General features: G+C 45.2%; 2 protein-coding genes and 1 pseudogene across 4 annotated transcripts in view; 2 read left to right on the forward strand and 1 right to left on the reverse strand.

Moving 5' to 3' along the window:
- LOC140604600 (uncharacterized) overlaps positions 1-11061 on the reverse strand; it is a 28766-nt gene extending 17705 nt beyond the window's left edge. For 2 of the 3 annotated variants that reach the window (XM_072775837.1, XM_072775836.1), the window contains exon 1: positions 10857-11047. The gene's annotated coding sequence lies outside the window, so the exon portion shown is untranslated. Of the gene's footprint in view, positions 1-10856 lie in introns of all 3 variants that reach the window. The other variant, XM_072775835.1, reaches the window with a different exon arrangement.
- Positions 11062-11140: 79 nt separating this feature from the next.
- LOC140604602 (proteasome subunit beta type-4 pseudogene) lies at positions 11141-18775 on the forward strand (annotated as a pseudogene).
- Positions 18776-19643: 868 nt separating this feature from the next.
- DEFB108B (defensin beta 108B) lies at positions 19644-25706 on the forward strand. The gene is made up of 2 exons (XM_072775838.1): positions 19644-20075; positions 25405-25706. Exons 1-2 carry the CDS (start codon positions 19763-19765, stop codon positions 25563-25565), a joined length of 474 nt encoding a protein of 157 aa, XP_072631939.1. The 5' UTR covers positions 19644-19762; the 3' UTR covers positions 25566-25706.
- Positions 25707-27500: the final 1794 nt, after the last annotated feature.

The raw sequence follows: 27500 nt of genomic DNA on the forward strand, positions 1-27500 counted from the left end.
AGAAGGTCATGAGTGGATGCAAACCACAAATAAAAAGTAGCTTCTCAGCTGATAATTCTTAAATTATGGAAAATCCCAACTAGGCCCACAAACTTTCCAAAAGTCCTGTGTTAAACAGTCATTATTTTGAGCCAGGAAGAGTTCTTGCTATAGCACGACCCGGACACGTATTTCTCTGCAAATTATCACCATGAATTCATGGGGTTTAAGGAGAATTCAATTCGATGAAAATGGCATGAAAAAAATAACAGTAAAAGGAAAAGGTAGGAGTGAAAAAGTAATTGAATATTAATATTCAAAGAATCCTTTGCCTTGGAGAAAAACTTTAAAAAGTATCCAATACTTTTAGTAACGGACAGACAACAAATTATTAAAAACCTTAAAAATAGGACTTCAAAGCAGAATCAAAAGGATGAAAGCAATTACATAGAAAGAAGGGAAAACAACTTGGCAAAGCCTCAGAACTTCCAAAAATAATATAAAAACCATCTAAAAGAGACCATATTGGGAGGTACAAGAGGTACAAGAGAGGAAAAGAGATACTGCTAAAAATCACTCAATGTTGCTGACAGGCTTAAAATGAGCAAAAGAAAAGAGGATTAAGTAATAACTATTGAAAGCTGTGAAAGATAAGCCCACAACCTATAAAATCCATGTTACTGGTAAAGATTACAAAGGAAATTGTATAACAATAATAAAGAAGTATTAAGTAATACAAAAAGGAATTTGTGAGTTTGTGGAAACCCAGTTTAGAAAAAACATATATAAAGCAATACAAAACAAAACTACCCCCAAAGAGTCTGTAATTCAAAGACGAAGAATGATTTGAGGATCATTATAAAAACTCAAGTGAGATATGAGACAATATTCACTGTACAAAATGTGATCATGGAGAAAGCCTACAAAATCTTCAGAGAAACCAACTGTGACCCTTAATCTTATAACCAAGTGAATTCTTCCTCAACTAGCACAAGAGATGCATTTAGAGAAAATCTGTGTGTAAGTATATAACTCATAGATGAATTAGCAATAATTTAACTAACAGTTAATAATTTAACTTAACACAGTCTCTGTGCCAAGGACAAAAAAGGACCCATACTATGAAAAAATGACTGATATCTATACCAATTCACTTGTCTTTCCTTCCCTTTCAGAACTGCAATCTGGAAAAATGATGTTATTAAGTGAGCTTCCTAGAATCCCAACACCAGTGATGGGCCATTCCAGGTGCTAGGGAGATAGTTTACAAGGTAGCATAAACAAAATAGTCTTGCCTTCTTGCCTCCTACCTTTTTAGCAATACACAAATTGGAAAGCAAAGGCACGGAGTACCAGTATAAGCTTTAAATATGAAGTAAGTATAAAACCAAATCTGTCTTTCAAATTAATACTATAAATGAAAAAAGCTTTCAAATCCAACCTTTCGTAATCTTTAACATCCAAAGCTATTCAGAAAAGGTGAAAATAGAATGAAGTTTATAATTACTGTAAATTTTATATATGAAAGCATCATACCTTTATAGCACACATGGTCCCCTGCATACAAAAGGTTTGTGCAAGGATGGAGGAAAACCTCACGTTTTTAAAAAAGGAATCTGCAAAGTCCCTATACACAATAAAATAAGACTGGAAAATAACGACAACCACAGAAGACATGTAATGCCAACTGAAAATTAAATGGAAAGTTTCTCTTTTAAAATAAAATTAACAATTTTTTTAAATGTACATTATGAACAATTTTTAATATATAAAAGTACCAATGGTACAAACTTAAAGCAATATTCATGGAAAATTTTATCTTAAGTATTTGATTAAAGATTAAAATAAATGGTGTAAACATCTACCTCAAGAAGATGGAAGCTGAATAAGCATGAAAATCTGCAATACACATTATGATGCAACAAGCATAAATTATGTTACTAGTGTGGAGAAAGGAGTGTTAGGGCACTGGACAGAGTACTTTCAATAATACATCAAGAATTTATTAGTTAACTGGAGGAGGAGTTAAGATGGCAGAGAAGTAGGAGGACCCTGAGCTTGCCTCCTCCCTGGAACACAGCGAGATAATTCTCAAATCATTCTGAACACCCAATAACTCAATCAAAGGTCTGAGAGAACAAAAACTGCAAGTCTACAAGCAGCAAAGAAACGCCCTATTGGAAGGCAGGAGGTGCAGAGGTTGCTTGGTAGAGGTGCAGCTGTGGATGCGGCGCAGGGAGAGAGCCTGCCCGCTGAGGCTCCTGCAAAGTGTTAGAAGCAGTAGGGGCAAAATCAGAACTTTTGGAAATCTGCCACTGTGGAGACACTCCTGGCTTGAAGGTGCTCGGGTGGCAGAGCGAGGGCGGAATCCCAGGAGTGACAGGGTGGTCTGAGATCCCCTGGGTCGCTGGAAGAAGGGGTGGTGCCAAGGTGCGGCGCTGCTGCAGACACAGGAGCCGGGGAGCTGGCCGAGAGCAGCGGGTCCTAGCGCCCGCTTTCTGCTACAGGTGCTCATGCCACCGCTTTCCTGGGACCTAAGGGCACCCCCCCCCCCGCCCCCAACGAGGGTCCACAGTGAGTCCTTGCAATTTAGACTTTGGAAACTGGCTCACATGCCTGAGATGAAAGGGATCGGATGCAGGAACCAGGGTTCAGATAGAAATGGGGTCACATCTAGGGGGACTGCTTGCTCTTCTGGGAGGGCTCCCTGAAGAGCAGGGGCCTGGACTTTCATCTCCGAGGCTACAGAGCAGGGCACCACCAGTTGCATCCCGCCCATCAGTGCTGAAAGTCTTCAGGCAGCAAAACAGCGCCACAGAGTGGAGGCGGGAAGCCCTACACCTCGTCCTGCCCCCAGAGGATGGCACCCTCTACTAGGTCCCACTGTACTTACAGATCATGGAGAGTTGCAGAGCTTCAGCTCCAGGGGGAAGGGGCTCAAGCTGCCTTTTTACATTTATTTTTTCATTTTCTTGTATCTTCCAATTCCTGCTTTTATTTTTTATTTTCATTCTTATTTTTCTTGAGATTTTATTTGAGAGAGAGAGTGAGAGAGTGCACACAAGGGAGAGAAAGAAGCAGACTCCCTGCTGAACAGGGAGCCTGATGTGGGGCTCAATCCCAGGACCTAAGCAGAAGGCAAACACTTAACCAACCAAGCCACCCAGGCACCCCTTAATTCTTAGTTTAATATATCTACTTTTTTGTATACTTTTTGTTTTTTATTTTGGGATCTAGATTCTTTTCACAAGTAAAATAAAACATGCCCATGATCTAGGTCTTTGTTTTGTTTTTCTTTTTCTTTTCTTTTTTTTAAATTATTACTATTCTTTTTTCTCTTTCTTCTTTTCTGTTCTGGACAAAATGACAAGCTGGAAGAATTTACCCCAAAAGAAAGAACACGAGAAGAACTCACAGCCAGGGATTTAATCTATATATATATATATATGTAAGACATCTAAACTCGAATTTAAAACAATTATAAGGAAAGTAGCTCAACTTGAAGAAAACATAGAAGACACTAGAGAATCCCTTATTGCCAGGACAAAAAAAAAAAAAAAAAAAGTCTAGTCAGGTCAAAATTTAAAATGCTATAACTGAAATGCAAACACAAATGGAGGCCATAAAAGGAAGATGGATGAAGCAGAGGAGTGAGTCATTGATACAGAAAATCAAATTATGGAAAATAATGAAGCTGGAAAGGGGAGGTAAAGAAAGGTAATGGACCATGAAGGCAGACTTAGGGAACTCAGCAACTTATTAAAACATAATAACATTTGTATCACAGGAATCCCAGAAGATCAAGAGAGAGATAAAGGATCAGAAGGCTTATTTGAACAAATTATAGCTGAAAATGTCTCATCTGGGGAAGGACACAGACATCAAAATCCAAGAATTACAGATAATTCCTATTAAATTCAAAAGCCAGCCATCATCAAAGCATATCATAGTCGAATTCACAAAATACACAGACAAGGACAGAATTCTAAAAGCAGCAAGAGAAGAAAGGTCTTTAACTTATAAGGCAAGATAGATCATGTTCATAGGGATCTGTCCACAGGAACTAGTAGGCCAGAATGGAGTGGAAGGACATAAATGGACAAATATGCAGCCAAGAATTCTTTATCCAGCAAGGCTGTCATTCAGAATAGAAGGAAAGGCAGAGTTTTCCAGACAACAACAAAAGGAGTTCCTAACCACCAACCCAGCCCTGCAAGAAATTTTAAGGGGGACTCTCTGAATGGAGGAAAAAAAAAAAAAAAAAGACTAAAAGCAACAAAGACTATAAAGGACCACAGAACATCACTAGAAACCCTAACTCTACTGGTAACACAATGACACTAAATTCATAACGCTCAATAATCACTCTGAATGTAAATGGATTGAATGTATCAATCAAAAGACACCGGGTATCAGAATGGATTAAAAAAAAAAGAAGAAGAAGAAGACCCATCTATATGCTCCTACAAGAGACTCATTTTAGACCTAAAGACACCTGCAGATTGAAAGTGATATATAGAAACAAACAAAAAAGCCCAGAATGGCTCAAGGAAGCTAAGAGCTGGTTCTTCAAACCTCTGTCTAGACTTATCAAAAAGAAAAATGACTCAAAAAGATAAAACCATGAATGAGAGGAGAGGTCACAACCAACACCACAGAAATACAAACAGAATAGTATGAAAGATCATATGCTAACAAACTGGGTAACCTAGAACTGAATAACTTCACAGAAACGTACAAACTAACAAAACTGAAATAGGAAGAAACAGGAAATTTGAATAGGCCCAGAACCAGAAAAGAAATTGAATCAGTAATAAAAAATTTCCCAACAAAAGGCCAGGGCTGGATGGATTCCCAGAAGAATTTACCAGATATCTAAAGAAAATTAATACCTATCCTTTACAAACTGTTCCAAAAAATAGAAATGGAAGGAAAACTTCTGAACACACCCAGCTAAGCCAGCCTTACTTTGACTCCAAAACCAGAGAAAGATCCCACTAAAAAGGAAAATTACAGGCCAATATGACTGATGAAGATACAAAAATTCTCACTAAAATACTAACACTGAATTCAACAGTACATTAAAAGAATTATTTACCATGATCAAGTGGGATTTATTCCTGGACTGCAGGCGGTGTTCAATATTTGCAAATCAATGTGATACCCTTGATACCCTATATTAATAAAGGAAAGGATAAAAACCATATGATCCTGTCAATAGATGCAGAAAAAGCACTTGACAAAATCAAGCACTTGACAATTTCTGTTAAAATCCCTCAACAAAGGAGCAGCTGAGACATACCTCAACATCATAAAGGCCATATACGAAAGACCCACAGCATCATTCTCAATGGGGAAAAACTGGGGGTGTTTCCCAGGAAAAGGACAAGGATGTCCAGTTTCACCATTACTATTTAACAAAGTATTGGAAATCGTAGCCTCAGCAATCAGACAGCAACAACAACAAAAAATAAAAGGTATTCAAACTGGCAAGAAAGTAATAGCCTCAGCAATCAGAAAATAAAAAGAAATAAAAGGTATCCAAATTGGCAAGGAAGAAATCAAACTTTCACTATTTGCAGAGGACGTGATACTCTATGTAGAAAATCTGAAAGACTCCACCACACACACCCACACACACACACACACAATGTTACAACTCATACATGAATTCAGCAAAGTCACAGATTATAAAATAATGTGCAGAAATCTGTTGCCTTTCTATACACCAGTAACAAAACAGCAGGAAAAGGTATCAGGGAATCTATCGCATTTACAATTGCACCAAAAACAGAATACCTAAGAATAAATCTAAATAAAGAAGTAAAAGATCTGTACCCTAAAAACTACAAAACATTTATGAAAGAAATTGAGGGAGACACAAAAAAATTTAAAAACATTCCATGCTCATGGATTGGAAGAGCACATGCTCATAGACTGGAAGAGCAAACATTGTTAAAATGTCTATACTACCCAAAGCAACCTACACATTTAATGTAATCCCTATCAAAATACCACAAACATTTTTTACAGAGTTAGAACAAACCTAAAATTTGTATGGAACCACAAAAGACCTTGAATAGCCAATGCAATTGTGAAAAAGAGAAACAAAGCTGGAGGCATTAGAATTGTGGCTTTCAGGCTATATAACAAAGCCGTAATCATCAACACAGTAATGGCCGTGGCACAAAAACAGACACACAGATCAATGGAACAGAAGAGAGAACCCAGAAGTCGACCCACAACTGTATGGTCACCTCGTCTTCTACAAAGCAGAAAGAATACCCAATGTAAAAAAGACAGTCTCTTCAATAAATGGTATTGGGGAAAGTAGCAACATACAGAAGAATGAAACTGCTGGGCCACTTTTTACACTGTACACAAAAATAAATTCAAAGTGGATGAAAGACCTTGATATGAGACAGGAAACCATCAAATTCTTCATGGATGAAAGACCTTGATGTGAGACAGGAAACCATCAAATTCTTCGAGAAGATCACAGGCAGAAACCTCTGACCTCAGCCACAGCAACTTCTTACTTAGACACGTCATTACAGACAAGGGAAAGAAAAGCAAAAATGAACTATTGGGACTTCATCAAGATAAAAAGCTTCTGCAGAGTGAAGATAACAATCAACAAAACTTAAAAAAAGCATATAGAATGGAAGAAAATTATTTGCAAACAACCTATTGGATAAAGGGTTAGTATCCAAAATCTACAAAAACCGTATCAAACTTAACACCCAAAAAACAACTGAGTTTAGAAATGGGCAGAAGACATGAATAGACACTTTTCCAAAGAAGACATCCAGATGGCTAACAGACATATGAAAAGATGCTCAACATCACTCACCATCAGGGAAATACAAATCAAAACCACCATGAAATACCACCTCACATCTGTCAGAGTGGCTAAAATTAACAACACAAGAAACAGGTATTGGTGAGAATGTGGAGAAAGAGGAACCTGCTTGCACGTTGATGGGAATGCCAACTGGTACAGCCACTCTAGAGAACAATATGGAGGCAGTTCCTCATAAAGTTAAAAATGGAACTACCTCATGATCCAGCAATTGCACTACTAGGTATTTACCCAAAGGATACAAAACTACAGATCTGAAGGGGGACATGCACACCAATGTTTACAGCAGCATTATCAACAATAGCCAAACTGGAGAGAGCACAAATGTCCATCAACTGATGAGTGGATAAAGATGTGTAATATATATATATATATACACACACACACAATATATATATATTACACACACACACACACAATGGAATACTTCTCAGCTATCAAAAAAGAAAGAAAAAAAAACAAGGAATCTTGCCACTTGCAACAAGGTGGATGGAACTAGAATGTATTATGCTAAATGAAATCAGAGAAAAATAAATGCCATATAATCTCACTCATATGTGGAATTTAAGAAAGAGATGAACATATGGGAAGGAAAAAAAGGAGAGGGAAACAAGCCATAAGAGGCTCAACAATAGAGAAGAAAGGGTTGATGGAGGGAAGTGGGTGAGGGATGGATTAGATGGGTGATGAGTATTAAGGAGGTTACTTGTTATGATGAGCACTGGGTGTTATATGTTAGTAAAGAAGCACTGAATTCTACTTGAGAAACCAATATTGCACAGTATGTTAACTAAAAGTGTAAATTTAAAAATAATTTATTAAAATAGAAAGTCAACCTTATACTTTATTTTTTTGGCTAATGGGTAATAAATAAAATGTTAACACAACACAGTGTAGTAAATAGCTTCATCAGCATCTCATTCACAACTGAATTAGACATTTCTGAGGCTGCAGAAATAAAATCTTCTGGCTTAAAAAAAAAAATTCTAGGTCTTGAAATAATTCCAATAAGGAACACAGTATCTCAAGTCATTCTGGTCATTTCTCAAAAATACCTGGCAATTCTATTAGGTTTTGTATGTCGATTCTAACTTCCATGTAAAATAAATGCTATTTCAAACCTTTGCTATGACAGATGAATTTCCATAGACTTGTCTTTCCTCTAAATTCATCAGATGGTTGGTAACTTATTTCACAAATGAGGTAGGTAATTTTGGAGGTAGATGCTTTTAACCATGAAAGTATTCCTGGACTCACATCCCATGTTTATGCCGTCTTTCCCATAACAGGTGAGGAATTATTGTTAATCTCAGCTAGGTTTTTTTTTTTTTTTTAATCTCTAACGTTATGTTTGGGTCCTGTCATTTCCTGCCATATCATGAATTTTGTTATTACTTATAAACTAACAACTTTATCCTCCATTTGATCCATTCTCTTAGCACTTAAATGTTATGCTGTTATTTTCCAATATGAAATTTGAATTAAAAAAAAAGGAAAGAAAGCGTTACTGGGCTACTTTTATGTCTAGCTGCTGCCTTCTTGTCTCCTTTAATCCAGGGGGAAGGTGGGGTCCTTTCAGCATTTCTCCGCATCTCACTCTAGCTCATCCCACTCTAGTCTTTTTTTGGGAGCGGGGTCGCCATTAGTTCATGGGCATCATTCTTGCTGACATAAATTGACGGACAAGTCTCCTGAACGTTCTATGTCCTGTTCTGACAGGTCTGTGCTGAGAGGGCAGACTCAGGGAGGATGTCCTACGACTGTCCGACCCTCTAGAAAAAACAGCTGTCAAAATCATGGGATAAGGCCACGCCTATTACCTCGAAAAAATGTACAAACTTGAGTAACACCTGCTTGGGTGGCTCAGTCAATTAAACATCCGAGTCTTGATTTAGGCTTAGGTCATGATCTCCAGGTTGTGAGACTGAGCTCCAAGTCAGGCTCTGCATTCCGCAGAGTCTGCTTTAGATTCTCTCCTCTCCCTCTGCCCCTCCCCTCTCCCCTCACAAGTGCATGCATGTTCCCTCAAATAAATAGATCTTTAAAAACATGTATAAACTTTAAGTATACTTATCAGAGAGGGCTTGGAAATGAAGGAACCAACTGTTGAACTTTATAAACTTTATAAACTGTTGAACTTCCTTGAGTAAAAGGAAGCAAGAGGAAACTGACAATTCAAATTTTACAGATCAAGAAAATAATTAGTAAAAGTTAAAAGAAGATTAGAAGATTAAGTAATGAAACAACAAAACATTGACAGAAATTGAGAGAAATCATTGACAGAAATCAAAACATTGACAGAAATCAATTAAGTCTCGAAAGAAGAATCAAGAAATTAAAAAGGACACACAAAAAGCTGCTTTCTCAGGCAAGCTCAGTCTTGACAAGTCACTCCTGAGTGTGGAGATGACTTTAGGGGCTCGGAATCAACCTAACACTTTCCTGTACTGCAGCCACACACACAGGGAGGAATTTGCCACGTGGGGAGGGCAGTCCTCTGCTGTTCACCGACAGTGCGGACTCGGACATCCAACACCTACGTGAAAATCAACAGGTGGGTTTTTCTGCCTGTTGTTTCAGAACGCTCTCCTATTGTAGGCGAGCCCACGCATCTGGGGGTGCAGTGAGTGTATGAAGTGGACTGACCTCTGGAAGGGACCCCACGGTCTCTGCTGGGACCTGCTGAGCACAGAGTCGGAACAGACACTTCACACCTCCTGCCCCCGAGCTGCTCAGACTGCCTTCCATTTGGGGAGCCCTAAGGGCAGACAGCACTCTGACTCCCCCTCCAGGCTCCCTTCCCAGAGTCACAGCGCCTCCTGCCTCCTCCTCTTACTGGGGGATGCTTTTGTTCCATGCTTGCTTTAAAACATCTGGATCCTTTCCAGATGTCAAGCTGCCTTGTGGCTCCCTGCGTGTGTCGAGGTGGGCAGGTGAAGCCAGTAGAGGGAACAGCACCATCTTCGCAGAGATGGCTGGGCCTACAGGGGATCCCGTGGCAGGGTTTGCCCTCCACACCCCTACCCCACAAACGACAGAGCGTGTGTCTCATACTCCTGAGCAAGAGCGCTTCTCATTCATGCTTTTTTTTTTTTTAATCACAATCTCAAATATTTTATTCTTCTTTTCCAGAACATCCTATTAAACTATCAAAAACAAAAACAAAACATGAGATTAAGAAGACCTAATTAGTAGGACTGGAGAACATGAAAGAAGGTCAGCAGTGGAACCACCTGAGTAACTTCCTCAGTGATGAACGGATGGGCTCGCTCTCCAGAGTCCCCCCGGACACTGGAGCTCCCCCTCGGTCACTCGGGGGCGGGGAGGGGAGGGCAAAGGGAACGGAAACACACTGCACTGTCCGCTTAGGGCAGGACGTCAGCAGGGGAGGAGGATGATGATGTGGACTAGCTGCTTACACTAAATTCCCGCTGTTGATTTAAAGAGGAGTGAGTAGCAGCATCTTCACCGAGGCCGCACGGACGAGAGTGGCCCGCTGCTGCTGACAGGAGCACCGAAGGGGGTGTCCAGGACAACAGGCTGCAAAACCCCGGGGACCTCATCGTCGGGATCGGACACAGAGCGTTTTAAAAAAGGGAGTGGGGAGTTGGAAATCAAAAACAAAACTCCAAAAATAAAATAAAATAAAATAAATGAATTTGGGGTCCCCCCCCCACCCGGGCCCTGCGCATCCCTTTAGTCACTTTTCTTCCAGGGCTTCCAGCCCGGGTCACACACACCGTCTTGCTCGGTCCAGGCCCATCCGACCCGCTTCCCTAAACGGATCTCCCCCCGCCCCCCCGCCCAGTGTCCCGGGGTCTCCCTGGTCTCCCCCTGCCCCCCCGAAGATGCCCCTGCCCAGGAAGTGCACACTTCTCGGGGGCTCGTCAGGAACGCGAGCGCAGGCGGGCAGGCACAGCCGGCGGGGCTGGGGGCGGGGGTGTCACCGGGGCTCCCCGAGGAGGGGCGCGGAGGGAGGGGTCCCGGGGCGCGGCCGGCCTGGGAACCAGCTTACCGGAAGCAGACGCGGACCCAGGGCTGGGCGGGGCTCCCCGCGGGCGGGGCGGGCGGAGCTGGGGGGGCTGGAAGGCTCGCGAGGCCCCGCGCTCCGGGCGTGGAGGACGCAACGCTGGGGGCATCCACGTGCGAGCGGCAGCCACAAGCGCTGAGCCTCCAGCGAGGACGCCCTTCCGTCCGGGAAATCTGCTTCCGGGTCGGCCGGAAACGGCGAGCTCGGGTGGGGCGGGGCCTGGGCGGAGAGGGCTGTGCTGCGCGTGCGCGTGCCTTCGCCACGCCCCCCGGGGCGCTTCCGGTCTGCGCCTACCTACTTCCGCTCGCAGAGCCCGGCACGGCGCTTTAGCGTCCAGGTGGGTGTGCGGGGTGACCTGCGGGTGCGGGGGGCGCGGGGACCTCGGTGCGGAGATGGGGGCGTCGGGATGCCTGCATCCCCCACGTGAAATGCTGGTGCCCTTTTCTGTGGGGCGAGTGTGGACTCCGAACTGGCCTGGGCGGCCCCGGCTGGGGCGGTGAGGACGGACCGCCGAGGCACAACATCTGCGGAAGATGGAGACGTTCACGTGCCTTTGAGAAGGACGTGCCTGACATCGCCAGGTGCCCGAGTTACTAAATTTCACGTTTTTCGCTATCTTTATTCGGGAGCCACCTGAACGAGCGTTTTTAGTTTTGAAAAAAGTCAGATTTTTTTGAATATTTTATTTATTCATTCATGACAGGCACAGACAGAGAGAGAGAGAGAGGCAGGCTCCATGCAAGGAGCCCGACTTGGGACTCGATCCCGGGTCCCCAGGATCACGCCCCCTGGGCCCAAGGTGGTGCTAAACCGCTGAGCCACCCGGGCTGCCCGAAAAAGTCAGATTTTTATTTAATCTTCTGTTTTTGTTTTCTGTTTCCGAATGTTTTGTGTCAAGTGTGGGAGAAGTCTTGGGTTTTCATTCCTTCCGTGTGTGTTCTCTGACAAGAACACTAAAAAGCACTGGATTTTCAAATTTCGGTCGCATCTCGTATACCCTTAATAAATATTAACGGGGAATGTGTGAGTGGAAAAAAAAAAATCTCCTTTTCTCTCTCCTTTGTAGATTCTCAAGTTCCTGCCGGAGGAGACTCGGCAAGACTAAATCACAACTATTCATGCAGCAGAATTTTCTCAAAGATGAATCCAGAAGAAGTCGTCTTCTGGTTTTCCAATAACCTAACACAGATTTCTCCGACTTTCACATTTGCTTGTAAATATTGAATGTCGGGACCCATGGAGGTAAATTCTGGAAAGGGAATGTTCTCGTAGGCAGAGAGCACTAAACGCTGTGCGGTTCTTGTGGAGGGAGTGGGGGGGGAGCCTTTCCCACAGGGCCTCTGGGTCTCTCAGCGCAGAGATCACTTAACCTGGGTGATCTCACCTCGCTTGTCTCCGATCTGTGGGGAGCTGGACACACATTAAGGAGGGCTGTATATGATTTGGGGTCAAGGAATCCAGGTACCTGAACCTCTCGCCTCTCTCTTTAGGTAGAAGTCAAGTGATACAGTCCTGCCAGTGTAAACCATCCAGCCTCCAACCCACCTTCTCCATCAAATCTTAAGCGTTTGCACATAGCATGCTTAGGGGGCTGAAAGTCGACTGATGTGATAATGGAGTGCATGGAGGATGTGTATTGTTTGGAAGTTCTCTACGAAAAAACGAGCTCGTAAGATAAGATGGCGTCTTAGTAGACTAAGGTCTGCCCACATCTCTAAACCATGTTTGCCTGGCTGAGAATTAGGTCCAATGAAAGCTGAAGAGTGAAAAGAAAGTGTGTATTGGAGTATAATTTTTTTTAATATTTATTTATTCATGGAAGACAGAGAGAGAGAGGCAGACACAGGTAGAGGGAGATGCAGGCTCCATGCAGGGAGCCGGATGTGGGACTCGATCCTGGGTCTCCAGGATCACGCCCTGGGCCGAAGGCAGGAACTAAACTGCTGAGCCACCCAGGGATCCCTAATTATTTCTATCTATGTTTTTGTTATTATTACAATGAAAAGGTATTTTCCAGTCATTCCATAGGAAAATGCCTTAACTGAAGAACGAGTTGCTTTTTCAGGAACTGATGCAGCCAAAAATAATCATTGACTATAGGATGGCATTTGGAATAGGGTCACTCTGATGGCCTGATGGGTAGACGGCCCCTCTAGAGTGGAATGCATGTGTGTAAGAGAACCTGTGTCTCCATCATCCCTGGGATGATGCCCTCCCACCTTGGGGGGCGGGGGGGTCTCTGGTTCCTGTACATGTGACTATTGAGGGCCCTGAATATCCTGACATCTGAAGGAGCCTCCAGTTGAGAGCAGATTTGTGCTGTGAGCCAAACCTGGGAGCTATTGGGGAATGAAGCAGTTTCTCTCTTGGGTTTAGGAGGGTGGAATGAAGGAGCTTGAGCTTGGAGATTCTGATTCCCCTTCCTGGGGAGTTGACCACACGAGGGGGTAGAAAGTGTGAAGTTTGTAATTATGGTGTCCCCTGGTGTTGAGACTTTTTCTTAGCCTTTTGTCCTGAAATTCTGCTGAGATCTTTGGAATGCTCAAACATCATTTATCTCATTTTTTTCATGGTAAAAATAAGTTCCTGTGTGGATATATATATTAATACTCTAAACATGCATGTTGAAAGTGAAGAAAGCACAACCCAGAGGCACACAGACCATGTGTTTGTGATGAAAATGCACTCTCCAGCCATGTTCCAGGCCAGTCCTTCCAAATGGTCTTCCTGAGATCTGACAATGAATGGTGGAGCTCCGGGTTCATGACAGCTCCCTCATTCCAGCCTCCTAGGAGCCAGCCCCTCATCCTCATAGACTCTGAAGTCCTTATGTCTTAAAGCTTTCTGAGGAGCGCTGGGCTCTAAGCTGATGTAGATAATTGTGAGGAAGCTTCTGACTGCATGTTCACCCTCTCCAGCCTTTTCAGGAGGACAAGAGCAGTTCCTACATCCATGAATATATTTGGAAAAGTGTAGTGATTCTGGAGGGCCAAGGATGCCCTCTCTGGGCCATCCTGGCCAGCACAATGTGTTCCTGGTCCCTTGGGATGCCCCTGACAGCACGTGTACCAGCAGGGACAGTAAGTGTATATGTCAGAGGGGAGCCCTCAGTAATCATCTTTGCTATTCATTTAATGAAAGGTAGCAGATAATTTTTTTGTTAGTGGCATTTGAGGCAATTTTATAAGATATTAATATTGTGTAGCCTAGAACACAGGAAAAAATTCCTTATGCATTGATATCTCCATAAAAACCTCCATTATTAAGGCAGAGGATCTATTGATCTGTAATAATTTTCTAAAGCACAATTTATCTACGTTCTTTCTAACCACGGAAGTCTATGAATTCAATACCATCTGCATGTAGAACACAAACACTCTTATTTCTGGATGCAAATAAACAGACTCGTCTCCAAACAGACTCGTCTCCAAATACAAAATCCCAAATCTAACCAAGGCCAGGCAAAATATACATATGCCTGCAGTCCCGGATGCACATACTTATCCCATATACTCTCCATCCAAACCACAGGTGTGTAATAAACATGCTAAAAGCTATGTAGATGGCCCAGCCCATTGCTCCTTAAAAACAGGCTGCTGAACCTACTTTGACAACCTGCCAAAAATTTAACTTAAATTAACTCAATACCAGTAGAAAACATGAAAACAAAACCCCTACCCGTCATATCATGGGAATATATTCCACACTGAAGTCTTCAAAGTCGCTGAACATGGGTCTCCTGTTGCAAAAACAAATATCCCATGCCCATCATCACCTAATTTTCCAGACACCACAACTGGCAAGTCCTCAGACCCAGCAATAGGCTCAGTCCTCTCCAGAAATCTTGCAATAGAGGCCTACAACCCAAAGCCCAGTGTACACAAATGCACACTGAGTACAATGTCCCATGAACACACGCAGAAAGACAGTTCCCCCTCCCCCACATGCCTAGCCTACTCCAGACCATGTCACAAAATATTTCCTGTATATGGGTTCACCCTGGAATGTTGTCTCGACTACCTACTGGCATGAGTATATGCAAAAATAAATCTGTCTTCATTTCATCATCCATGAATGATATGTGTGTGCATGTTCATGTATAAACACTTGTACAGAGATTACTGGGATACATCCAGAGACCTCTTAACCCTTCTTATTATTCCTCTTGTTAACCCCTGGCACTCTCCCAGACATGGGACTTTGCCAACGTGCATTTCCACCTGAGCAGGGATATCCCTGGTTGAATGGCTGAGCAGGTGGTTTTCCTGTTCAGGATTTCCTATTCTGTATTTTGACTAGCAAATCATGACAGCATTGAAAAGCAGAGGGGATTCTAGTCTCCTGAGGATGGATTCAGGCTTTGGCCAGTACTTTTCTGGAGGAATTTCCCCTGGTCTAAGGCATATTCGTTTGGTGTGTCTTTTTTCCACATGTTCCTCCGACTCAAGAACTCCTAGGAGGCTGGAATGCGAGGCTCACTCAGGAGTCCTTGTGTTTACACATGCCCACCTCCAAGCGGATTTTCTTATCATTCTGGCTCTTCATCTTTGCCTTCTGGGACTCTAAACTACCCCATGAGGCCCAATACTTGTACCTGTTATTCACTAAGGGGAATCTGTTCTCTGTCCCAAGTCCATAGGTTTAGTATCATTGCCAATAGCGTCAATAGACAATGATCATCATTCTTGTTGATATTCACCAGTTTTTATTGTGACCACTGTCATTACCATTATGATGGAGGTTCTCTTTTACAGCAACGAATATATTTTCTGTATCATGAAGGGTGTCTGGTTGCCAGAGATGACTGTGAGTGTCACCAACAGATGCAGGTGCACAGCTGCTGTGAGGATCCTGTTGTACCAGCGATTGTCCTTTCACAGGAGGAGCTCCTGAATGATTCCACGGCCTTGACCTGAGGTAATGAAGTCACACCTAGAAAGGCACCCTATGCCCTCTTGATGAGACTTTGGAAAAATTTACATGTCCCTTTAGGGGCCTAGCGATGGCTTTTGGCAGCCTGCAAGTCCTAACAAGGACACCTTTGGCCAGTCAGATCCACTTAAAAATATTCTGAGGCACCGTAGGGGTCTGGTAACCCCTCTTGCTGGCTGCCAGTGAAGGACAGGGGTAAAACCAAAGTGTTTCAGTGATGCTGTGAGGACACAGAAACCTGTGATGACTGCCCGCGGAAGGTGCCACAGCAGCCTGTCTCACTAGTTTCGGTCATTTTGGAGGCCAGGGATTGCCACTGCCCAAACTGGAGGCATAGGGGCAACTGGACCTTATAGAAATGTTCTAAGTTACAGCGTCCCGGCAGCCTTAGTATCTTCCACTTCCCTCAGCTCAGAGCCAGGGAGACAGCACTGACAAAAACCCAGGCGTAATGAGGACGTCTTAAGATCACCAGAGCTGCTGGAAACATCCCCAGTGCCTTCAGTGGCCCAGAAATCCTGTTACCATTGCTGGAAGGCACAGAAATGTCCATCTGCCCACCTGAGCCACCGCAGGGCTTTCTAAGTCCTGCGGGAAGCCCACAGTGATGTATAAGTCAACCGCAGAAGAATAATCCATAATAAGAAAAAGGGATGAGGGAACCTGGGTGGTTCAGTCAGTTGAGCGTCTGCCTTCAGCTCAGGTCATGATTTCAGGGTCCTGGGATCGAGCCCCATGGTGGGCTCCCTGCTCAGTGGGGACCTGCTTCTCCCTCTGCCTCCATCCTGTTAGTACTCTTTCTCTCACACTGTGTCTCTCTCAAATAAGTAAGTAAGTAAGTAAGTAAGTAAGTAAGTAAATAAATAAATAAATAAATAAATAAATAAATAAATAAATAAAATCTTTAAAAAGAAAGATGAATATTATTAATAAGAAAATATTTGTAATAATGACTAACAAATGATAACATAATGATTATAGTAATAAAGTTAGCTAATGGGGAATCCCCTGTACTCATGAAACACATGATTGGCAAGGGACCAATTCTTGCCTAATGGGATATTTTGATGCCAGGGTCCAAGGTCTGCATAAAGAAAAAAACAATTAAGGCTGAAAGTAGCAGCAGAGGAGAATAGAGACCAGAGGAGGAGGACAAAGGTGAATGTGAGAACGCTTGCACAAACTCCAGGTGGATGTTGTAAAGGAGATGGAGGGACTTTAGTCCTGAGTCTGCCCATCATTCCACACCCACCAGATTTCAGAAGTTTCACCCCCTGGGTGGTGTGGCTGGGCTCCACACAGGGAAGGCAGGACTCCAGATCGACACCCCCTTTGTAGAAGCCCCAGCTGTACCTGCTTTCAGCCCCAGCATCGCCTCAGCCATTGCTGCCTGGATGCCCTTCTGCCAGCTTTCCCCCCACAGAACCCTGGGGGTCTCGTTTGGGGGTCGGCAGGGGCAACTCAGCCTAGGGGGCTATAGGAAGGTGTCCACAGCGGTGGTTCCTGGTCCAGCAGGGGGCGACAGGCCACCACGAGTGGTTCAAGGACTCCCTGCCCCACTCAACACTGCCCTTGCTCATGCTGGATGGTCAGGAGCTGCATGCCTTCCTGTGCAGGACCAGCATTTCCAGAACACCTGAAGGTACTTAGAATGTTTCCAGAGGCTCAGGCAGGCCGAGGACACACTGAGTGCCTCGGGTGTTGGCAATGGCAGCTTCTGGGCTCTGAGCCGATACCAAATTCTAAGGAGGCACATGCTTGTCTAGCCTTGCCAGGACAGTAGGGCCGCACCCAGGACCTTGAGGAGACTTAGAATTTTGTGATGGGTCTTCACCGCCAGAACAAGAGGTTGCTGGCACCCTGAGGGGCACTTGTACATTTTCAGGAGCTCGGCAGCTCCAGAGTCGTCCTGCCAGATACCCTCTGTGCCTGCAGAAGAGTCTCAGGAATGCCATGGTTGTCACCCCGTGACTCGCTATTGCTTGCAGTCACGGATCCTGTGCCCCTGAGGGGATTTAGAGAATTTTGTGGTGACTTTGAGGTGCCAAGGAGACCCTCATTGGGGCTTACAGGCTCGCAAATCTGGTTACTGGGTCCTCGAGGGTTTTTCTGCATTCTTCAGAGGCTCAGCTGGGACAAGGACACCCTGGCAGTAGAATGAGAACAGGGGAGCAGCTTGTAGATGTGTGTCTGTAATCCCCTTCAGTAAATCTTGCAGCCTTTATAAATAGGGAACCTCTGCTCAGTGTTGCATGACCGCCCCAGAAATGATCCAAGGTTAGAAAGGTGATCATAAAGGTTAATGATGAATGGCAATCAAAACTACCATGCTAATGAACAGAATAACAGAAATATTGGCGATTTTAATAAGGATAAGTAATATTAAGCTAAGGAAATGGAGCTAATATACATAAGATGTACATGTGGCCGGATGGTGATTGATGAGCTGTTGGGAGACGGACACAGCTATAGCCCTAGAGGGCCATGGACAGCCGTTGCTCCAAGATGAAGCCCCCGTGGAACACCAGGGTCCCTGGGGGCTACGCTGACAGAGAGAGCCTCCTCGGTTATGTGGACAGGCTTGGCGTAGCTTCTGAGGCCCCTCCGCTGGCCACGGGTTATGGTACATACTTGGCTCAGCCTCTGCTGCGAGAAGTTCTGGAGAAGCAGCCAGTCCTGAGCCAGACTGAGGCCCGAGGGCTAGGGGACCGCCGCTTGCGAGTGCTGTATTATCGAGGTGCCCGCCCCATAACCGGTTTCAAATTGCCACAGTCACCGGAAAAGGTGTTGAAATTGAGGGACCACCCTCCGCAGAGACCAGCTGGGAGGTTGCTCACATGGTCAGTGGTTCTGAATGAAATCCAGGTGCATTATCCAGAACTGAAGTTGTCCCTTCTTCTAACTTTGAACTTGGCTGGCTCAAAGGTCTACTTTTCTATTGTAAAATAAATTCTTTGAAATGCAAAAAAAAAGCCATCATTTTCAGCTTTGCCTCCATGGCTTTCATCTTTGCGGTGACACTTGGGTTAGACACTTCCCTCTGAGTGAAGGAAAAGCACCGAGCAGCTGGGGGTGGGCTGGGGTCGGAGTCGCAGGACGCACCATGCGGTGTGTCCCATGGTTGCAAACGTGAGCCACAGGAGGGTGACCCTTGGGGTGGGGTGGGGTGGGGGGGTGCTGGCAAACAGAGTCCGGCGCAGGGACCCCTTAAGGAGAAGAGCATCGAGCGGAGGCTGCAGCCCGGCCTGCCCTCCGCAGCACACGCAGCAGCCTCAGTGGGGCGGGGGACGGCGGGCGGGGCTCGGGCCCAGGGGTCCCCAAAGCGGTCCTCTTGCTCCTAGGCCGGCCGCGCGGGGCCTCCGGGCCTTGGGGCTCCGAAACCCTGCGTGGCTCTGGCGGCCCCTCGCCCTCCCGGTGCCCTTCAGGCAGCGGCCGCCCTGGTTGCGCGCTGGCAGGGCCGTGGCCGTCTCCGGGACCCCTGCGCCCCGGGCGCCCCGCCGTGCGCCTCCTTTGACAGCAGCGGCAGCTGCCGCAGTGCGAGGGTGACTTGGAAGGTTTCGCGGAAGCTCCGGAGGGCCTGGGACCCCCCCCCGCCCCCGGCAAGGAGGCATCGGCGGGTCCGGCCTCCCCGGGTCCCGAGGTGATGCAGAGGAGCGCCCCAAGTCTCGGGGGGGCGCCCGAGGCCGCGTAGCGCCGTCCGCGCGGGCAGGAGCCAGTGGGTGCTGCACCCCCCGGGGGACTCCCGAACGTTCGCAGAGGCGGAGGCCGCACAGGGATGCTCTCCCCCCCCCCCCCCCCCGCCCACGGAAGCTGCTCCTTGGCTCCAGAGGGCGGGGGGGGGGGGGGATGTGGTGCTCAGTGACCCGTAAAGCCTGGGAGGGCGCCCCTACAGGTGTGGCCACTAACCGGACGGGCTGCTTTCCCGTGCCCGATCCAGGTAGCGCGGGCCGTGCGCTCTGATGCGCGGCCGGAGGGGCCGCAGCTCTCGTTCCCATTTGGCTCGCTCTCCTGGCCCGAACTGGGCGCCCACAGAGCAGGGGCCTCGGTTTCCTCCTGGAGGCCACGGTGTGTGCGTAGGACACACGCTGTTCCCGAACATCCCTAATGAGGGACAAAGGGCACCTGGCACCCAGACGAGCCCGGCGACAGCCCCCAGAGCGGCCGGGAAGCCGTGTCTGCCTCTGCAGAGCAGCCGAGCTCCTCCTCCTGCAGCCATGAGGCCGGCGGGCCTGCTCCTCGCCCTGCTCTTCTTTCTGAGCCGAGTCCTTGCAGGTAACCGGAGCAGCTCTGCCCAAGCCCTGGTAGAGTGCGGGCCCGAGACCTTCCGGGCAGCCCGGAGGAGCCGGGCCCCAGCAGGAGGCCCTAGGAAGTCGGAGGCCTGGGGCCCAGCCCTGCGGATGCCTGGCTCATCAGTGAGCAGCTCCCGCGGGGCTCTCGGCGGGGGGTGAAGTGAGGTCACAGGTGTTTGCTCCCTCACCCAAGATGGATTTAGGCAAGCGGACCTGCAGTGTCCAGATCTAGATAACCAAAAGCAAATGGGGCATTTTTCTAGTAAATCTTGGTTTCCAACATCCTCCACTTATTGTAGAAAAAGTTAGTCTCCAAGGTACTGGCATAAGAGCCACACCAGAGCTGGAGGGTCCCCAGCAGAGGGACTGGCAAGGGGACCTCCTTGTAAGGCTTACTCCAGTCTACAACATGCCCAATCCTTTGTTCCTTTGGACCGTTGGTCTCCTGCGCTGGACTCTGCCCTTCAAGGCTCCATCGCAGCCCCTGGCTCTTCTTCCTTCTTTGCAACATTTTAGTCTTCTACAGTAGAACTTAAACACAGACGTCAGAAATGACCCGGTAGCAGAGTGTGTCCTCCTGCGGTCAGCATGCAGACAGGGGTCAAACAGGTATAGTAGGGTGACCTGCACAGATGTGCAATGGGTGGGGCCCTCCTCACTTTCACCCAGGGGAGTAACAAGACACCCAGAATGGGTCATTACATTTGCAGAACTCGGGACATGTGGGGCAAGGAGGAAGAAACATCTTCTTGCTCTACATCATGTAGAATGTCTTCTTCTCTGTTCTTGAGAATTCAGGGCCTCAGGGATGAGGGATTATTAAAAAGCAGGCATAGATGTATGGAAGTGGACCGTCCTCGTATAGGTGAAGGAACTGTGGTTGCTATGCTTTATGGTGTTTGCAAAAGGATGCTTCCAAAATTTCCACCAGAAAATATAGTGGGAGGCCTGCCTGTTCTTGGTGAATCCCAACTGTCTTGCTAACTCTGGATCTTAAAGGATTGCTTGCTGCTCATGGGTAGGGCGTACTTCAGATTTGTGGGGAGGGTGCAACTGGGGAGTTGCTTGCAAATTGACTTCAGGAGACCTAATCTGGTGGAAGCAGGGGGGGAAGAGTTTCCGGTGTGGAGAGTCTAGGCGTGGGAAACGAGTGCAGTTAGACACCCACAGTCAGGGACGCCCTTACCAGGAAGCAGGCATACAAAGAAAGCTGTGATGGCCCTTGACTCCCAAGCTTGGTTACTGTACTGCTCAGGGGAGAGTCGCCACGTCCCCAAAAGAGAGCCCTGGCACCGATGAAGGAGAGATTTCCTAAGTGAGATTTAGGAGAGGAATAAGACATGACCAAAAAGAAAGACAAAAGCCCAAAGCAATGCAATGTTTGAATGCTTCAGGCCCTAAGCTGTGGAGGCATAGGGGGTCTGGAGGAAAATCATGGGGCAGCTCAATACTGAGAGTGTTTGAAGCTGTCTATCAAGGCTTTCATCCACATCTTTCCTTTAGTAATATTCTGTATACCCACTAACCCACACTCACAAGAGTTTTAGGGTGAACAACAGTCTGGGACTGTACTTCAGGGCTGAGGTTAAGCGACCCCATGCCGCTGGGAAGAGCTAATATGTAGGAGCCTCACTGAGCCCCTTATGAATGAACTTCAAAATGCTTTCTCTTATTTAAAGAGAAGAATAAGTATTTTTTAAACAAATGCAAGAGTATTTTTTAACAAAACAAAAAGAACATTTATCTTTGTTTCAATGAGCACAGAAGCTATGAGAGGTCAGATACTATAAAATCATTCACTGTTGTTGATAAGATTCAAAAAGGTCTTGATGATCTAGTCTATTTTTCATATTCTACAGAGGAAAAATCAAAGCCCTGAAAAGTGAGTGCCTCCCCCAAGCTGACAGAATGAGCTACCTGTCACTCAGGGCATGGTCTTCACCTCCACCCTAAGGCTCCATTGTGCTGCTTCCTTTTTTCTGACTCTAGAGAGCGGTGAAAGGTGATGCCATATCCAATGATATTAAAAGGAGCACGTAAGCTGGTGACTTCATTTTTTTTTTAAAGGTTATATTCATTTATTTGACAGAGACAGCGCATGAGCACAAGCTGGGGAGCAACAGAAGGATGGGAGAAGCAGGCTTCCCACTGAGCAGGGAGCCCAACTCAGGGCTCGATCCTAGGACCCTGAGATCATGAAGTGAGCCAAAGGCAGATACTTAGCCAACTGAGCCATCCAGGAGCCCCTGGTGACTTCAACTTAAAAGATAAGTGTCTACATGGCTTTGCTAAAGACCCTTCTGATAAGTACCTACTAAGTGGTATCCTCACTAACCATATGGGTTGGACGGAGGAAAGTCCTTCTCGTCAGGAAATGAATGCTTTTAACCAAGTCTTCCAAACTTTGAAAATGGATTCATTTTTGTTGTTGTTGTTATTGTTTTCACTGTCACTGAACCAAAGTAAGGGAAAGTAATGTGATGGTTAGAAAAGCAAGAGGCAAAAAACATTTCCAGTAATCCACTGTACTGGAATACGGGACTATAGGACACGTCTATGTGGTGGGGCAAGGGGGTGTGGTGGCTTTTCCTGCTGCCCTTAGGTGTCATTTGCAGTGGGACTAAAGCTTTTCTTTTGGAAGCCAGGGTAACAGAGGGGGATACAGAGTGGGAACAAGAGGGGGGGGATTCAATGGAACTGAGGCCACAGACGTCTCCCATTCCCCTCCATCACAAAAGCATTAGGTGAGCTTGGATAAGTTGCTCCCTTTCCCCTTGCCTCATTTCCTCATCTGTAGGATAATTCATGAGATCGGATCATCTCTTATGTTCATTGTAACTCCAGCTTATGTTTTGGAAGCAAAGAGCTAGATACGACATTGCGCAATATAAACGATTCACTAGCAAAGAACTAATAAAAATGAAAAGTAAGAAAAATGCCCTGAATAGGACTTGGATTCTTACACCCGAGTGATGGTGTGTCATCCTTTACAAAGCTCCTTTGTGATGTAAAAATTTAATGCTCAGTAGTCGACTGCAGCAAAATTGCACACCTAATGCCAAGACATGTGCACTGACAGTAACAGCCAATTCCCATACAAACATGTTACAGGATGAGCAGGAGCCGTGTCTTAATGATTTTCCACTCACTGACTGAATGCCCATTATGTACCAAGGCTTCAGTCAGGTTCTGGTATGTACAGGGAAGAATAAGCTGTGATTCTTGTGCCCAGAGAACTCATCATTAAAAAGTGAGGTCAAACAGGAAACCACACCATCAGAGAATGGAAGAAGTCCAAGAATGATGGGGTGTTCAACAGTGATTTATCACATAAGACAACTCATGTCACTGGTTCATCCTCTATAATATACTCCTTTCCTATGATCCTAGTGCCAATGGGCCAGTTTTAGCCACAGTAATGGGGCCTGTGTATATAGTAGTTGAGTTAATTTATAGATAAAATGGAGAGATGTACAGTCTAGGGATTGAAAAACTTAGATTGCAGCTCCTTTCTGCATAGTGCTCAACACTTAGGATGATCATTGACTTGAAACAGAAACACCTGGGGGCGCTCAGTCAGTTTAGCCTCTGACTCTTGGCTCAGGTCAGGATCTCAGAGTCATGAGATCAAGCCCTGAGTTGGGCTCTGGGCTCAGCAGGGAGTCTGCTAGATATTCTCTCCCTCTACCCCTGCAACTCCCCTCACTCATGCTCTCTTTGTCTCTCACAATAAATAAATAAATAAATAAATAAATAAATAAGCAAACAAACAAACAAACAAACAAATAAATCCTTAAAGAAAACCTAAGGGGAAAAAAAGGTACCCTTAAAATTATTTCCCAGTTCACATTTTGGGTAAAAATCTGATGTAGATCCTCACATCTATTAAACAATGGCCTTGTGAATCTTGAAAAGTTGAATTCAACTGAATGCATTTGAATTTCAGTTCAATCCATTCAATAGGCATTTACTGAATTTATATAATGCCCTCTACTGATCTGAAGGTCTTCAAGAACTGGCCTTTATGGGACAACTGGGTGACGCTGTCAGCTAAGCATCTGCCTTTGGCTCAGGTCATGATCTCAGGGTCCTGGAATGAAGCCCTGCATTCCGGCTCCCTGCTCCATGGGGAGCCTGCTTCTCCTTCTCCCTCTGCCCCTCCCCCTGCTTGTGTTCTCTCACTCTCTCTTTGTCAAATAGCTAAATAAAATCTTTAAAAAAAGAATTGGCCTTTGTGTTTCCCAATACAAACACCTAGAAGTGCTGGTTGTGGGTACTTCTCTTAATGTCAGCCAAGAGCTTAAGAAGTTGTCATGGAAAAGGTCCACTTTATTACATATGAAGACGACTTGAAAGTGTGCCCCCCTTTTGAAACTGAGCACCCCATCGTATGTAGCTCACCCCACAACAGTAAGCAGTAAAACACAAATCAAATATTATTCGACGTTTTTAACAGCTATATTTGTTTAGCCCTTACGAAGAACCACTTTTGAGAGCAGGCTTGCAACCTGAAAGGCCAGTTCAGACGGGCAAGGGGTGAGTGAAGTATCTGACGTGACTGGGACACTTTCTTCATATTTTATATGTGGGAGTGTTGTCTGCCTCCAGGAAGATAACCTCACTAACAATTTCCCTGAAGCATCTTCGCTTTTTAGATCTCTATTTTCTTCCACTTTTCAAAGGTATACACAGAAAGATTTCTCTAAAAAGTTTCTTCTGCTTTAGGAAAATTAGCAGCACAAGACTGAAACTGAAGAAAACCTATCTCTGCCATCAGTGATAGGAGATGAGGAGGAAAGACTGGCATCAGCACAGTCCCCAGAGACCTGAAGGAGGCAGGTCATCCCGGTGGAGGCTTTCTTACCCAGATGCCCCAGATAGTGCCTGATTTTCAAGAATGCCCCAAATCCGGGGATCCCCGGGTGGCTCAGCAGTTTGGCACCTACCTTTGGCCCAGGGCACGATCCTGGGGTCCCGGGATTGAGTCCCGTGTCGGGTTCCCGGCATGGAGCCTGCTTCTCCCACTCTGCCTGTGTCTCTCTCTCTCTCTACATATATATATCATATATATATCATATATATATCATATATATAATATATATATCATGAATAAATAAATCTTTTTTAAAAAAAAGAATGCCCCAAATCCAAATTTGGAGTGAAGGCATATTTTTTTAAGTGTTGGTTTAAGGAATTAAATAACAACAACAATGACAAAATCTGCCCAAGATTGTTTCCAGACACTCCTCCTACCCAGTAATTCAATAAAAATTTACGGAGACATAGTTACAATAACCCTCTTTTCCGTGCAGCCAGGGGCAGATTCAAGGAGATCTGTGCGCATCCAAATGGCTCTTGCCAGGAGTTTTGCCTGGAAACGGAAATCCAAGCCGGGAGGTGTTTAAATGGCCACGCATGCTGCCGGCCCATGGTGTTCGAGTCCATCATCGAGCCTACTACACCCAAGGAATGATCAACTCTTTTTGAAGCTTTGTGTTTCTTTAGATGTTTTATTCTCTATTCTGTGTGCTCTCTCTCCGTCTCTTTTTCTGTCTTCTCAAAGGGATTCCTATTGAGACCTGAATAAATAATAAAGCAAAACTAGCAAACACAAGACCTATTTTAAAAAGTCATTTTCACTCCATTACTGTTTGGTTCCCATCTTTCTACTGGGTCTGGACAAGCTCCCCCAGCCACTTCATCTGAGGACACTAATGGCCTTCCAACGGGAAAATGCACTACCTCATTCCTTGCAGCCTTGTGGGGTCTCCCTCCCTGACAAAGGGGTGATGTCCAGGAACTCACACAATTGGATTTCCCCACACCAGTCAGACTCTACCAGAAATCTGAATTTGTAGACAGAGCAACACCCACCCAGATACCAAATAGTCTCTTCTACATCCTTTCTGAAGGTAGCACTCTGGCCCATCCTTGCATTCCTGGCTGAGATCTATGGAATTTCTCAAGTTACCACCTTTCACTGGGCATGGTCTTTTGGCTTTTCCTTACATCCTGTAAAGCACTGCATGGCTTCCAATGCCTGCTGTAACAAATCACCACAGATTTTGTGACTTAAAGCAAGACAGTTCATTATTTGAATAGTTCTGTAGGTTAGAATTTAACCAAAGATCCAATGACATGGATCTCAATGGGTTAAGATCAAGATATCAGCAGGGCTTAATTCCTTTCTGGAAGCTCTATGGTTCCCTTCCTCCATGGTTGGGACAGCAATGGGAACTATCACAGGCAATCATGCTTCACCCATTTAACAGGCTTGCATCCTTCTCACATCCTCACATTCAAAACTTACATTCTGCCTCTCTCTTCCATTTTTTTAGGAGCCTTGTCATTACATTGGGCCCACCTGGGTAATCCAAGATATTATCCCTATTTTACGATCAGCTGATTAGCATCCTCAATTCCACCTTCCACCTCAAACTACTTTGCCATAGGAGGTGACATTATTCACAGGTTCCAGGGACGGATGGCTGAAGAAAATGTGATATAAGTGTATACACACACACACACACACACACACACACACACACACACTGGAATATCATTAAGTCACAAAAGGAAGGGAATCATGCCATTTATTACAATATGGATGGATTCTGATGGCCTTACACAAGTGAAATAAGTCAGAAAGAGCAAGACAGTGTTTGATTTCAAGGGGAATCCAAATGAGAAAAAAAGAAAAAACAACAACACCTCATTGATATAAAGATTGGCAGTTGCCAGAGGCAGGGGTGGGGGATGCATGGTGAAATGGGTGAAGGAATCAAAAGGTACAAATTTCCAGTTATAAAATAAATAAGCCCTCAGGATATAATGTACAGCACCATTACTACAGTCAATAACACTATATATGTGGAAGTTATTAAAAGAGTAAATCTTAAAAGTTCTCATCACAAGGAAACAAAATTTATAACTGTATGGTGATGGATGTTAAGTAGATTTACTGTGGTGATCACTTCACGATATATACATATATTGAATCATTACTTTGTATAACTGAAACTAATATAATGTTAGTAATTATATCTCAATAAAAACATTCTTTCTCAGTTATCAGTAACACAAGAGGCCGCTTAGTAAGCATATAAAAGATCTAAATAATACTACAATGAATTTAATCTAATTAATCTAATTTTAAAATTTTCACACAACCACAGCAGAAAAAACATTCTTTTTAAGTGTGCACTTACCAATATAAACCACAAAATTTTGTTTTGGCATGGGAAACAAAATTATCCAAATCATACAAAGTGGGGATCCCTGGGTGGCGCAGTGGTTTAGCGCCTGCCTTTGGCCCAGGGCACGATCCTGGAGACCCGGGATCGAATCCCACGTCAGGCTCCCGGTGCATGGAGCCTGCTTCTCCCTCTGCCTGTGTCTCTGCCTCTCT

Source organism: Canis lupus, chromosome 15, assembly GCF_048164855.1.
Source record: "Canis lupus baileyi chromosome 15, mCanLup2.hap1, whole genome shotgun sequence".
Classification (NCBI taxonomy): domain Eukaryota; kingdom Metazoa; phylum Chordata; class Mammalia; order Carnivora; family Canidae; genus Canis; species Canis lupus.